A 13,950-nucleotide genomic window follows, 5' to 3' on the forward strand; every position below is an offset into this window, starting at 1 on the left:
GAGGCCACTGGGCAGGTCCTGCATCTCCCCAACTTCTCCATCGCTAAGTTTCTCATCTCATCTCTAAGATGAGATGATTCGATCCTGACCACCCACAGTTGTATCAAATGAGACCCATGGGTGGGCGTGCTTAGCACAGTGCCAACCATACAGTGGAGAACCAGTACAATCCACGCAACCGTTCAGTAAACCATTACTCGGCATGTCAAGTCGTGCTAAGTTTGCACAACTGCTTTCAGAAACCACCTCCTCACCGCCCCCCACCCTCTCCACCCCCTCCCGTTTCCATGACCACCAAATGGAGCGAGTTAGCACAGCAAGTGGCCTGGGCAGTATGGGTTTGTCCCGGGCACCCTGGGCACCCCAAAGAATGAATTATGACCTGGCAGGGAAAAGGCCGAGGTGGGGGAGACGTCAGTGTGTGGCCCTGGGCCCCCTCAGAGGCCCCAACCAGAAAAACCAGACACACTCTCAAGAGATATTTGCAAAAGGAAAAGCCTTTTTTTTTTTTTTTTTTTTTTATTGCATGGACAGACACAGTGCAAATGAACTTGTTACAGGAAGGAGCCAGGCAGAGCTGGAGGGCAGAGGGAGGGAGGGAGAGCAAGCAAAGCTCCAAACTAGGAGGCAGGAGCCCTCCTGAGCTAGGAGCTCAAGGGAGAAATAGTTGGCTTTTCCAGCCCCTCTGGCCACTCCTCCACTGGGGGCGCGGGGGGGCACAGTGTGCCAAGGGACACTCTCCTGTGCTGGGCGCTTAGATTTCTCTCTTGCTGGAAGAAACCACCTTCCCATCTACTGACTCCTCAACATTGATGTGGAGTTTGCTGCCACCGCCACCTCCCCGGGAGGCTAGAAAGAAGGAGCAGTTTTAGTGTGGGCGACACTCCCTGCTCTCTTCCATCCCTGGGGGACCAGGCCCTTGGCTGAGCTCCAGGAGAAATGGACAGCACCCCTGAGAATGGCCAGTGGCCGGTCTTTCAAGAGCTGCCAGAAAGGCTGCTGTTGAATTGCTCATTGTAGAGATGGAGGGTGGCTGCAGTGGGTATGCCCTGCAGTGAACAGCGCAGCAGGGCTTTTAATTGCACGTGCACCAGGAGAAATCCCAGGCATCCCGGTGTAAGTGCGTGAAGGTGAAGCCTGGGGAGCTCTGCCCTGCTCAGAGCCTGCTCAGCCTGGAAGGTTCTCGATAAATCTTCAACCCCAAATCTACTGGGGTGGATAGAGGTCCCACTGGGAAAGACGAGTCGACAGCAATGGGCATGTCCCTGCCCTCCTGGCGTGATCGGCCTCTTTTTCCTTCCTCTCCATTCCAAAGTGGAATGGTGGCTTCGGCCACGCCCCTCCCCTCTCAGGAATAGCTAAGCCTTCTTACCTTCTCTGGTGCCAATGCCAGCCATCCTGAAAGAGGGGGAAGCAGATGTCAGCAAAGGCAGAAGCTCAAGGCTCTCTAAGGGAGGCTCTGGTGGCTAGCTCAGCAGTCCTCTCCAGCCCCCTTACGTCCACCACCCTCACATCTGACTTCTCCAGAGGCCGGAAACTTGTCTAGACGTGCCGGCCTCATGCAGACCGATCCTGATCTATGATCACTCCCCACCTGCCTCCTGCATGGGGTGGAACCAGCCCAATCACTTTCACTTACAGAAGACCCACAGGTGCAGGGAAGTGACAAGACCTGCCCAGAGTAACAGCCAAAGACCAGAGTGCAGAATCCAGAGCCCGTTCTCCTCACTCAGTTCTCTTTCCCTGCATCCCTATGCACCCCGGGATGACTCTCCGCACCCCCCACAACTGGCCCCTCCCTCATCCTCCCGCCGCACCCCGCCCCTGCCTGGCATCCTGGCCCTCCAGCAGGTTGCGGTAGGTGGCGATCTCCTGCTCCAGCCGCGTCTTGATGTCCAGCAGGACCTTGTACTCCTGGTTCTGAGCCTCCATCTCGCAGCGCAGCTCGCTCAGCTGGGCCTCCAGGCTGCCGATGAGCCCCTGGATCTGCTGCAGCTGCGTGGCATAGCGGCACTCCGTCTCCGCCAGCGAGCTCTCCAGCCCGGCTTTCTGGTGGGGCAACAGATCCATAGACACCACGTCAGGTTAGAAAGAAATTCCAGGGGCACGGGGAGAGCCATGGAATGGACACAGGGACCCACTCTGGGGGCTTGGGAATGACAAGGCTTAACCAGCCGTACAGGGTGGGGTAGACTAGGGCAGGGTGGGGTCCGGCGGGTGGCCACACCATGCTGAGCTGGGACTGCAGCTCGATCTCCAGCCCCTGCATGGTGCGTCTCAGGTCCGTGATCTCCGTCTTGCTGGTCTGGATCATCTCTGTGTTGGAAGCCACCTCCTTGTTCAGCTCCTCGGTCTGCAGGTCACACACGAAGAAGTGAGCCCCATGGGCTTCCGGGAGATCTGGGGAGCCAGGGCGGGCTGGGAGGTCAGACTCACCTTGCTGAAAAACCAGGCCTCGGCATCACGGCGGTTCTTCTCGGCTATGGCCTCGTACTGCTCCCTCATATCCGCCAGCACACGGGTCAGGTCCACGCCTGGGGCCGCGTCCATCTCCACGTTGACCTGGCCGGCCAGCTGGTTGCCGAACTCCTTCATCTCCTGCAGGGTGGTGACAGAGGGCAGCAGAGAGAGCAGACACGCTGGGGTCCCATGTGCCATTCCTCATCTGCCCCTAACTCACTCTGGGACCTCGGCTCTGCCCTGTACCCACACAGCCTCTGTTTCCCACTGCTCAGGGAGAGTTTTGATCACATGGGCCCCTCAGCTCTCGGGTCTCTCTTCCTCTCTAGGTGCTACCAGGGGAGGACCTCAAGGCAGTAGGGCCGGTGCATGAGCTCATGGCCATGGCTGAGAGAAGCAGAGGGGTCTGGGTCACCAGAAAAAAGTCCACCTTCCTCTCCCTGGGATCCCTGTTTTGGCAGGTGTAGGGCGCATTTCTGAACCACTAAGACAACTGTGAGGAGGTCCCAGCAGCCCCACCCTGGTCTCACCACCCCTACCTCCTCGTGGTTCTTCTTCATGTAGGCCAGCTCCTCCTTCAGACTCTCGATCTGCATCTCCAGGTCCGTCTTGGCCAGGGTCAGCTCGTCCAGCACCCTGCGCAGGCCGTTGATGTCGGCCTCCACGCTCTGGCGCAGGGCCAGCTCGTTCTCGTACCTGGGAATAGACAGAGAACCCAAAGTAAAGATGGGTGAGGGGTCTGGGCTGCTTGAATTTGGGGGAGGGGAGAGGTCAAGATAAGAGGGGCATGCAGAAGGGGAGAGGGTGTCAGGAACGCACTTGAGTCTGAAGTCATCTGCAGCCAGCCTGGCGTTATCAATCTCCAGGATGACCCGGGAGTTGTCGATGGTGGCTGCCAGGATCTGCAGGAGACAGAACCCGTGCGGAGAGGATCCCTCTCTCCTCCCCGTTGCTCTCCCTGCCCGGCCCGCCCCACACTGACAATCTCTCCCCTGTCACCATCAAGAGGAGTCTGTAGGGTCCTTGAAGCAGACTTCAGCCCTGTCTCAGGTGCCCCCTGCTTGTTCTGCCCCTGCCTCCAGGGTGTAAAAGACCAAGGAGCCAGGACTGGTCTTTCCGACTGCTGTCGGTAACTGCTGGCCAGTTACCTGGCCAGGAGTGCAGTGGGCAGGGTGCAAATGGGGCGGGTCTGACAAAAGCCCTCTCGGATAGACTCCACCAGCTCCCCTTGGACAGCTCGGAGTTGCTGGCCCCCTGCACGCCTTGACATGGCCAAGGATCTACAGGGCATTCCAGCAGGTGGGAAGGACCTGGAGGGCAGCTGAGGAAGGCGTCTGACAGCTGCGGGAACCCATCCAGGTGAGGAATAAGGTGAGTGAGTGGACTGCAGAGCCCATAACGAGTTCCAGGTCTTCTAAATCGCAACAGTGCTTTGGGTACCAAAGACAACGGCAGAGGGCGTGGCCAGGAGCCCTGGCACTCAGGGCTCCTGGAGCTGCGCTCATCATTCTTGCAAAAGAAGTAAAGGACACAGGCAGAGCCCTGCAGGGTGTGTGGTTCAGGGAGAGCGATTGCTCTCTGTAACTGCACCTTCCTTGGCCCCCACTGGTCCTGACCAGATTCCCAGGATCAGCCCTGCACTGCCAAGCTGAGCAGATGGATGCCGGCGTGCACACCTGCAAAGCATTCCCCCGGCCCTATGTTTGCCAAGGTTACCCACTAGCAGTTGTTGCCTGGGCAGGAAAGGATTTCCTCAAGGCAGCAGGAGCGCTGATGTTAGAGACGGGGGCAGGGCACCAGCCACCTACCCCCCTGTCTCTGACCCTTGAGGGCTCACCTTGTCCCGGAGCTCCTCTATGGTCTTGAAGTAGTGGCTGTAGTTGCGCTCCGGGCTGGCGGGGCTCTGCTTCTGGTACCAGTCTCGAATCTTGACCTCCAGGTCGGCATTGGCCTCCTCCAGGGCACGCACCTTTTCCAGGTAGGAGGCCAGGCGGTCGTTGAGGTTCTGCATGGTGATCTTCTCGTTGCCAGAGAGGAGGCCACCATCACCACCACCAAAGTCACCAAAGCCACCGCCAAAACCTCCACCAAAGCCTCCACCAAAACCACTACCAGCCCCTCCACCGAAGCCGAAGCTCGTGCCGCCCCCATAGCCCCCTCCTGACCCCGAGGAGACAAACCTTGCAGAAGAAGCTGAGATACTTCGGCCTCCACCTCCCCCATAGATACTCCCCACACCAAAGCCTCCTCCGCCAACCCGGAGGGAGCCCCCCCGGGTAGAGCCACCTCCAAAGGTGGAGGAAGAAGCCTGCAGGAACGCGGTGCTCATGGCCAGGCCCTGGGGTCTCAGCAAAAGCACAGGAGATGGTGGCGGGAGGTACGGGCTGCCCTGAAACCAGAGTGCTGTGCCTGTCACCCCCCCGCCCCGGGGCTCCTTATATGCCCTGTGGAGGGTGCTGTGGGTTCACGTCTCCTCCCCTAAAAGGAAGCCACCTCCTTCTGCATTCCTGACAAACACAGCTGCCTGTACACCTCGGTGTGGCTGGTGTTGAGTTTTTCTTTTCTTTCCTTCCTTTTTTTTTTAATGCAACAAAAGAGATGATTCAGAACGAGTGGTGTTTCGCCCCAGGCCATAGTTTTAACACTTGGATTTCAGGTTCATTTTTACACTCCGTGCGCACATTGAGTGAGTAGCAGGGAGCACAGTCACATCACGCCACAGCTGGAGCGGCTTGGGCCAGCTCTGCCCTCAGCCAGACTTCTCTGCTGCCCACAGCCCAGGACCCTCACCCCTAGCTGGCCAGCTGCATGTTCTCAGTTCCCATCCCTGCTCTCTGTCATCCAACTCACAGACCCCCATGGTCTCTGGGATTGGTGGTCAGAGGATGCAGGGCCCTTGGCGACAGGCTGAGCACTGGGGCAGGGGTCTTGAGTCAAGTCCCAGCCGAGGTGACCAGAAGGCACAAGCAGCTGTCGCTACCAAATGGACACTCCTCCTCCGCCCCTCTCCCTGCCCCAGCCCCAGCCCCACTGCTCTGGCACCCTCACGAAAGCCAGCAGGCTCGGGGCTGACAAGGGGCTGATTGATCACCCCGCCACCTGCCAACCGCACATGTCACTGAAACTTTGCTTACTCCTGGGACACGTTGGGGCAAACCTCAGCAGATAAGACCGAGGCGAGTTTCAGGAAGACCCTACCTTCGCCAAGGAGAGGCATGTCACTGCACAGCAGGGACAGATTCCCCAGCTGCCTCCCCATCGTCCTGTGAAGCTGCAAGGCTGGCGGGGGGGGGGGCAGTGGGAGGGCCTGTACATGCCTGAGCTGTGGGGGGGAGGAAGGAGATAGGGGCCTGGCATGCAGGCTGAGATCTCGAAGGCAGAGGCACCACTTCGCAGAGCAGGATGCTAAGGCCAGAGAGGGGAGCCCTTTTCTCTGCCACCAGCTCAGGGCCTGGCTTTCCAGGGATACCTGAGACCTGTGACTAGTGCTGCTTGGAGGCGTGGCCTTAGCTGCAGGGCTCAGAAAGAACAGGGGTTGGGAGAGCAAGCAAGACTGAAGCAGAGAGTCAGGAGTGGGCTCCTGGCCCAGAGCTGCACTGCGGGGCTCTGCGGCCCCTCGGACCAACGTTCAAACCCCACCTCTGTTAGTTACTGCCTGTGAAATCTTTAAGTCTCACTTTCCTTGTAGCAGATGGCACTTTCAGGGAAGCCCGGAGGCCCAAGAGCCACCCACCCACCCCCCCCCCACTTCCTCCTAGCTCCCCATCTTCTGAGAGCCCAGATAGTGAGATAAGGACAGATGTCCATCACCTGGGGCTCCTGAGTACCCTCACCAGGAGGAATTTTTGTCCCTGGACATCAGATCATGCCCGTGAGCCACATCACTGCTCCATATTCTCCCACAGACAGTGCATACGGGGCAACTCAGGCCGTTGTTATTATTGCCTCAGTAACAGTAATCCCTTCCTTCCACTGCACACTTCACAGTTCGCAAAGTGCTGGGGCTCAGAGACGGGGAGAGATTTGGGCAAGGCGGCACAGCTGGCCAGGGGCATAGCCAGGACTCAGATGGGCCCTCTGACCCCAACTCACAGAGAGGACAGGAAAAGAGGGTCCCACCTACTGACCCCAGATTCATGCGCCTGAGTTGGGGTGCCGGGAGGGGGACCGCAGGCCTGAGCGGGCGGGCTCCTCCCAACCTCACAGTCAGTCAGACCTCTGAGTGCCGGGCCCAGACAGCGCGGTATTGTCTCGTGGGTGGGACAATACCGTCTTCCTCCCAAAGAAAAATAATCAGTCAGATCAGCCATAGCTCATTAGAGCCTCTGCAGACAGTACGGCCCCAGCAATTAACACGCGAACAATTACGTGCCATCTCCCCCCAGGCCAGGGAGGGCTGGACCCCAGCCAGCCCCTCTTCTGCACACTGACTCCCCTTCAGCAGCCCCCTGGGGCAGCTTTCCCTCTGCTCTCAGGCCTGTGCAGAGCAGTAGCTGCCCACCCACCCACCCCACTGGAAATCCCTGGTTCGGTCCCAGTAGCTCCTGTGAGCTCAAGGTCAGGGTGGGACCTTGGAGCATGCGAATTAGCACCAGGTGGGGATGGCTGGCCAGGGTGGAGGTCGGGCTCCATTTGGCTCGGCCCCAGCTGCAGCCTCCCCAGGATGCTGTGCCAGTTTCAGAACTTGGTCCATGGGAAACAGGCCGCCCCTAGAGATGGGGAGATGCTGCCCATTGGAAAGAGCTCAGCTGGCCTCCACCTCTGGGTGTGTCTAAACCTCTGAGTCAGGTTCTCGACTTAAACTTGGGCCATCTTTCCACTTACGTGAGGTGCTCAACGTAGTCAAAATCATGAACATGGAAAGTGGATTTGAGGTTGCAGGGTCGGGGTGGGGAGGGTGGGGAACACGGGAAGTGGCTGTTTAATAGGTGAGGGTTTAGTTTTATCAGAGTTATGAGAATGGATGGTGGAGACAGTCGCACAACAATGTGAATGCATTTAATTTCACCCACCTGTACACTTAAAAATGGTTGAGATGGTAAAATGCATGTTTTTTTTATTTTACCAGAATTTTTTTTTAAGTTAGGCCTTATCACAGACACCAGCTGCAAGGCCACAGTGAGCATCTGATGATGGTCACTGCCCGCCCCGCAAAGGGAGAGGCTGGACAGAGCGCAGGACCAGACTGGGGCCTGGAGCCCTGCCTGCAAATTCTGCCTTTCTCACTTCCGTGGCTTCGGGTCGTCCCGCTTCCTCTCTGAGCCTCAGTCTGCCGACTCGGGAAATAGCAGTAACTCCAGCCCAGTCTGACTCACAGGGACAGAGTGACATGGTTGGCAAGAAGTGCTCTGCCCACAAAAGTGGCCACATAGCTGCAGAGACAGAAAGGCTTCCCCCTTTCTCCCTCTCCTTCTCTATCCCAGCCACTTCTACCAACAGAGCACCCCCAGTTCTAGCTCCCGGACCGAGACAGAAGTGCCCCTGCCCTTGCCCTCTCTCCACCACTCATGCACACAAAGCACAGCTTCATTCCCAGCACCCAGACCTGTGACCCAGTCACCTGCCCCACCTGTGTGGACCCAGGCCCCGCCCCGCAGCCACATTCCTGGGGCCTCTGGGGCATGGGGGAGGGTTTCCTTTGTGACAACGGAGGCTTTCATGAACAGGGACAAATGCCTCTGGGCAATCCCAGCCTGGGGGTGAGGCCTCTGGTTCCAAGGCCTCTGGAGTTCAGTGGGAGAAGGGGGCTGTGGGTGCCCCAAGCCAGAGCAGAACAGCTGGGGAGGTGGCAGAAAGGGCTCCTGGCCCAGGGCCGCAGCAGGTGAGGGAAGAGCTGGGCGCAGCAGTCACCAGCCCTGTCGTTTGTATCTCACTAATAAACCTCTGAGGCCCACAGGGCGCCACCTTCAGGACTAGCAGGGGGAGTGACAGGGTCACGGGCCTTTTTAGCACAATGTGGAGCATTCCTTTCCCCTACAGACCTTTGGTGCGGTAGGGGGTTCGTCACCCCTCCCTCACAGGGTAGGACTGCTGTCACAAATCTAGGGGACCAGAACAGATCCCCTCAGCTTGAACCTCTCAGCCAGGGTGAAGCGGGACTTATTTACCTTTAACTGGCCTCTGTTTTTGGCAACTGAGCTACAAACCACAGGGCCGTGGCCATACCCACCCAAGGGCAGAGCTGTACCTGGAAGCTGGGACTCCTGTTCCAGTTGGCCCGGCCCCAGGCAAGCCAGGTTGGGGGTCTGTGTGGGAGGTTTGGGTCACATCTGGGTCCCATCCAGGCCCTGGGCCCAGGTATGGGATGTGGGCGTGCAGGGTTCACGTGGGACCACCCAAGAAATGGACAACTGTGTTAGTGCCTGCACTGGATGCCCGCCAGCAGGCACTCTGCCCCCAGGATGCAGCCTCACCACAGCCCCAGACATTCCCTTTCAGGTGAAAAAATGTGTCAGCAGGAACCGCCCCAGGGGACCCCAGTCCTCGGCCTTCCCATGGGGCAAGGCTGAAATGTACCAAGAACCTGGCACAAGTGGAGTGGATCCTGGACCTGGTGCCGCCGCCAGAGTGGCGCTGTGGGCCACGGGTCAGGAGACCTAGACTCTGGTCTTCACTCTGCCCTGTGTTTGCTGTGCAGCCTGGGACAAGCTGCTCTGTAAGATGCCATTCACACTTACTTTTAGGGTTGGTTTGATTAAGTGGCACACAACAGGTGCAGTAAACATGAACTTCCCACACCAGCACCAACCTTAGAGAGGGGTACAGTTAAAAGAAAACTAATCTGGAAACAAAAACCAGTTTCCGGTCCCCCCTCTGCCATGTGCTGGAACAGCTATAAGCACAACAGACCGCCTCACTTTTCCCAGCCTTGGTTCACCCCTCTGTAAAATGGGCGTGGCACTTATTTCATAAGCTTGTTTTAAGAAACAGGTTAATGAAGATTTCTGCAAACAGGAATTACACTAACAGTTGGAGTTTGTGCGCACCCACCTTTCCATATTCTGGGACAGGGTGGACTCTGACCCAAATAAAACCTAGAACGGGGCCAACGCCTGGCCCATTTGCATGGGCTGAGATAATAAACCCGATGTCCTTCCTCCCTTGGGCTATAAAATTTTATTAACAGGTCAGAGGAGCTAGAGGTAAAGGTCCCACCCCTCCCATTCGCCTACCCAGAAGCATCCATGCCTCTGCTAGAAGCAGGAAGCCAGGGAGGCTGCTGGACTCAGAGGGTCAGGGTAGTGGGCAGTTTGCTGTAATAGGACTCCTGGCCCTCAAGCAGGCTGCGGTAGGTGGCGATCTCCTGCTCCAGCCGAGTCTTGGTATCCATGAGCTGCTGGTACTCCAGGTTCTGCCGCTCAATGTCAGCTCGCACATCAGTCAGCTGGGCTTCGATACTGCTGATCAGCATCTGGATCTGTGCCAGCCTGGCTCCAAAGCGGGACTCTGTTTCCGCCAGCGTGCCCTCCAGGGCGGCTTTCTGAGGGCAGGGAGAGAAAACACAACTCAGCAGAGCCTGGTTCCCAGGGAGGGCATGGGCCCGGCCACTGCCTAGACGAGCCAGGTCTACAAAGACAGGAGTGTGCATCCCACAGGGAGGCGGGCACATACCATGCTGAGCTGAGACTGCAGCTCAATCTCCAGACCCTGGAGGGTGCGGCGCAGGTCAGTGACCTCCGTCTTGCTGGTCTGCAGCTGCTCCGTGTTGCCAGCGACCTTCTGGTTCAGCTCCTCAATCTGCAGTAAGGGAGGAGGCAGAAAAACGAGCCCTGAGTCAGACCTCCGCCCAGGAGCATCAAGCCCTCTCGCCTGGCCACCTCCCCAAAGGGCACCTGCTTCCCCCTTTATACCTGGATGATGAACTGAGCTTCAGCATCCTTCCGGTTCTTCTCAGCCATGACCTCGTACTGGCTTCTCATGTCACTCAGGATCTTGGCTAGGTCAATGCCAGGAGCGGAATCCACCTCCACACTGACTTGGCCACCCACTTGGCTCCTCAGGACACTGATTTCCTGGAAAGATGGAGCAGAGATGGGCATGTCAGGACCCAGAACCTGCTGGGCTTGGGCCAGGCAACTCCCCAACCTCTCAGGCCAAAGGGGGCTGGTTTTCGGGTGCAGGCCTGGGAATTGGCACTGCAGGATGAAATGGGTCACAACCATCCCCGGCTGGAGCCTTGGAAGCCATCCTCCACACCTACGGCCATGCTGGTCTAGACTCCTCTGAGTGTGGCCATGGTCAGAGGATTCAGGACACAAACATGTCCTCAGCCCTGGGAAGCTGGGGTGGCCCAGCTGCAAACCCACCTCCTCGTGGTTCTTCCTCAGGTAGGCCAGCTCCTCCTTCAGGCCTTCAATCTGCATCTCCAGGTCAGTTCTGGCCAGGGTCAGCTCGTCCAGCACCCTGCGCAGGCCGTTGATGTCGGCCTCCACGCTCTGGCGCAGGGCCTGCTCCGTCTCAAACCTTTCAGAGGAAAAGCCACAGTCAGGCCAGCACTTCCTCTGCACCTCTGAAGACTTCCTCACCCCCAGGGCCCAGGGTCTGTGAGAGTGTGCTGCAGGCCATTCGCCCCCCACTGCACTGAGCCCCAAAAAAGGGCCTGGGATTGCCTCCCTCGCTCCCACCCTAGCTTCTGCCACCCACCAGGGCACAGAAGCTCACTTGGTTCGGAAGTCATCCGCAGCCAGACGGGCATTGTCGATCTGCAGGACAATCTTGGAGTTCTCAATGGTGGCACCAAGAATCTGGAAGACAGAAGGCTGGCAGTTTGGCACAGCACGTTCTTCTCAGACAGAGCAGAGCAAATGAGCATGAGGTCGCCCCCTGGAGACAAGCCCCAGCCACCCCTCCACTGCCCACAGGCCTGCTCCCTGGGAGGTGTTGGAATCGGTCCCTGCCCAGGAGTTGAAGCAGTGGTTTCTCACCACTGCCCAGGAGGCTGAGCCAAGGGGCAGGGAATGAGCAGGGGAGGCCAGGGAGGTAAACCTGGAGAGGAAGTCTCTGAGACCTGTGCCCAGGGAACTCGACATGGTGTCAAGGGAGGCTGTCTGTAGTGACACGCAAACCAGATGCAGGGAACTGTCCAGGGTTGCCCCTTGTCTGCAAGCCCCACCCAAAGCACTCTGCCTCAGGAACGGGAATTTTGTCATTTGCTGAGCACCTTACACCTCATCTTTCACGCCGGGGCAGTGGATACACCTATTTCACCCAGGTGGGAAGTGAAGTTCAGGATCCCTTGTCCAAGGTAACCCCCAATGCCGAGTTCCTCTAACTTGAGCGTCATGGTCACACCATTGATTAAGCTGCTCACACTCACTTCATGATCTATTTAGTCATTGTGCTGCATGCTGATTTGCAGTTTTTCAATGAAACAGGACAGAACATATCAGAAGGGACTGCTCACGGTAAGGCTGGCTGCAAGAAACTTTTAGCTCCACTGTGTGTGTGCATGAGAGAATGTGAGGACACATGTTAAAACGTGGTTCCTGTCTTAGGTCAGGATTTGAGAAGTGTGAAAGCACAGTGGTCATCTAGGCCACCCTCCCTGTCTCCAGTGTGATCTGTGCCCCAGCACCCAGCACCCAGCACCCTGCCAGACACCGGGTTGCACTCTGGGCAGTGTTGTGGAAAGACCCAGCCTGTGAGGCCATTAAATAGCCCTCTGGTTTCCCCTGCCTTCTTCAGGGCACAGCTCCAAGCTCTTCCCTGTGGGTGGGGACCAAGCCCCACCCTGCAGGCTCCCAGGGCCCTTCTAGGCGCCTATGGCTCAGACCTGGGTCTCCAGCCCAGGACACAGAGAAGTGCTGCTTTACCGGGTCCTCCCAGTGACAGAGGCGTCCAAAAGCAAAGATTCCCCAGGACCTCTTCATCTGTCCCTCCTTTATCCTGTTCAGAGTCCACAGCCTACGTCCCTTCTTAACGTGCCAAGGCCCCTGCTGGCCTCTCCAGTTCTCCTAAGAGCTTCTCTCAACTCCCAGGTTGTCCCTTGGGCCCCTCAGCAAGAGGCCAGAGCATGATGGAAACCAGACCTGCCCAGTCAAAGGAATGCAGAGGGCCCCCCCCGCCCCGCCCCCTGCCGCCAACCCCGAGCAGCGGGGACAGCAGGGGGCGGGGCTAGCCCGGGATGGACTAGATTCCTCCCTGACCAAACTCTTCATTTTCCTGCAGCGACGGCAGCACCTGGCCTAGACCTCAGGACCGCCCACAGCCGTGTTTCACGTCCTGCCACTCCTCAGGGACCCCTTTTCCCTGGTCTCCCCACCCTCCGACCCCGCCCCTGCCACATTCCCCACCCCAGTGGGGAATGGGCCCCCAGTTCTAAGCCCGGGTCCAGCCACCCCCACTCCACTTCCTGCCTCTTTGTCCTGCACTTCCTCACCTGCTCCCTTCTCTCCGCCCCACCCTGCGGCCCTCCCACATCCTAACGGGCTCACTACCGCCCCGCCCGAAAGTGGCCTTGGCGCCCCGCAGCCCCAGCCTCCCGCTTCTCCCGGCCTGCCGAGCTGGGTTGCGAGATAGGTGTGCTTCCCGCGTCCCGTCGTTGTCCACCTTGTCCCGCAGCTCCCCGATGGTCTGGTAGTAGTGGCTGTAGTCGCGGGCGGGCCCGAGCCCTTGCTTCTGGTACCAGTCTCGGATCTTCACCTCCAGGTCGCCGTTGGCCGCCTCCAGGGAGCGCACCTTCTCCAGGTAGGAGGCCAGGCGGTCATTAAGGTTCTGCATGGTCAACTTCTCGTTGCCCACCAGAAGCCCGTCGGACCCGACCGCGGTGCCCATATAGCCGCCGCCATAGCCTCCAGAGGACGAGGACACGAAGCGGGCAGACGACACCGACACGCCACGGCCGCCCGAGCCTCCGTGGATGCTGGGCGCGCGGTAGGAGACTCCCCCTCCGAAGCGCACGACGCCGCCGCCCAGGCCCCCGAAGGACGAGGAGGCCGACGACTGGCGATAGCTGTAGGAAGTCATGGCGAAAGAGGAAGCAGAGACACCAAAGGACCTGTGGTCTGCAGGAGGAGTAGCTCGGCTCGCACCTGGAGCTTTTTATGTCCTAGGCGGCCCAGGGGAGGGGGGAGGTCGGGGTGGATATCTGAGCCCAGAGGAATTTGCAGGCTCCAGAGTGCAAGCACAGGCCGTCTCCCCATTGGTCAGTTCCTGGTGGCTCTGCCTCCAACTTTCCCCTCCCAGGGGCCAGAGGCTTCTGCCCTGCGGCCTGGTGCCCCACCCAGCCACTTCTGGAGCCCCAAGGACTTGCCCCCTCCTTGCCATCCTCACCGCCATCACACACCTACTGAGACACCCCCTCCCAGTTCACATTCTGACCCTTGTTAATATCACCACAAGTTTGACACCCCTCAGGAAATAGGGCCCCTCTGAGAAAATATACTCCTCCCCTCTCAGTGAGAGTCCCCCTTTAGAATCCTATCCTGAGCCCCTTCCTTGTGATCATAATTAACCCCCCCAAATTACATTTACCGGACTCCTACACCCTAC

At 58.5% G+C, this 13,950-nt stretch overlaps 2 protein-coding genes across 2 annotated transcripts; both read right to left on the reverse strand.

The window, feature by feature from the left end:
• Positions 1-520: 520 nt before the first annotated feature.
• KRT15 (keratin 15) lies at positions 521-4,884 on the reverse strand. Its single transcript, XM_037129796.2, has 8 exons — positions 4,298-4,884; positions 3,280-3,362; positions 3,000-3,156; positions 2,437-2,598; positions 2,228-2,353; positions 1,829-2,049; positions 1,373-1,398; positions 521-849 (listed from the first exon to the last, which is right to left on the reverse strand). Exons 1-8 carry the CDS (start codon positions 4,787-4,789, stop codon positions 755-757), a joined length of 1,362 nt encoding a protein of 453 aa, XP_036985691.2. The 5' UTR covers positions 4,790-4,884; the 3' UTR covers positions 521-754.
• Positions 4,885-9,557: 4,673 nt separating this feature from the next.
• KRT19 (keratin 19) lies at positions 9,558-13,534 on the reverse strand. The gene is made up of 6 exons (XM_037129703.2): positions 13,009-13,534; positions 11,122-11,204; positions 10,767-10,923; positions 10,311-10,472; positions 10,072-10,197; positions 9,558-9,940 (listed from the first exon to the last, which is right to left on the reverse strand). Exons 1-6 carry the CDS (start codon positions 13,423-13,425, stop codon positions 9,686-9,688), a joined length of 1,200 nt encoding a protein of 399 aa, XP_036985598.2. The 5' UTR covers positions 13,426-13,534; the 3' UTR covers positions 9,558-9,685.
• Between the last annotated feature and the right edge of the window lie 416 nt (positions 13,535-13,950).

Source organism: Artibeus jamaicensis, unplaced genomic scaffold, assembly GCF_021234435.1.
Source record: "Artibeus jamaicensis isolate MK-2021 breed Jamaican fruit bat unplaced genomic scaffold, CSHL_Jam_final contig_2259, whole genome shotgun sequence".
In the NCBI taxonomy this organism is placed as follows: domain Eukaryota; kingdom Metazoa; phylum Chordata; class Mammalia; order Chiroptera; family Phyllostomidae; genus Artibeus; species Artibeus jamaicensis.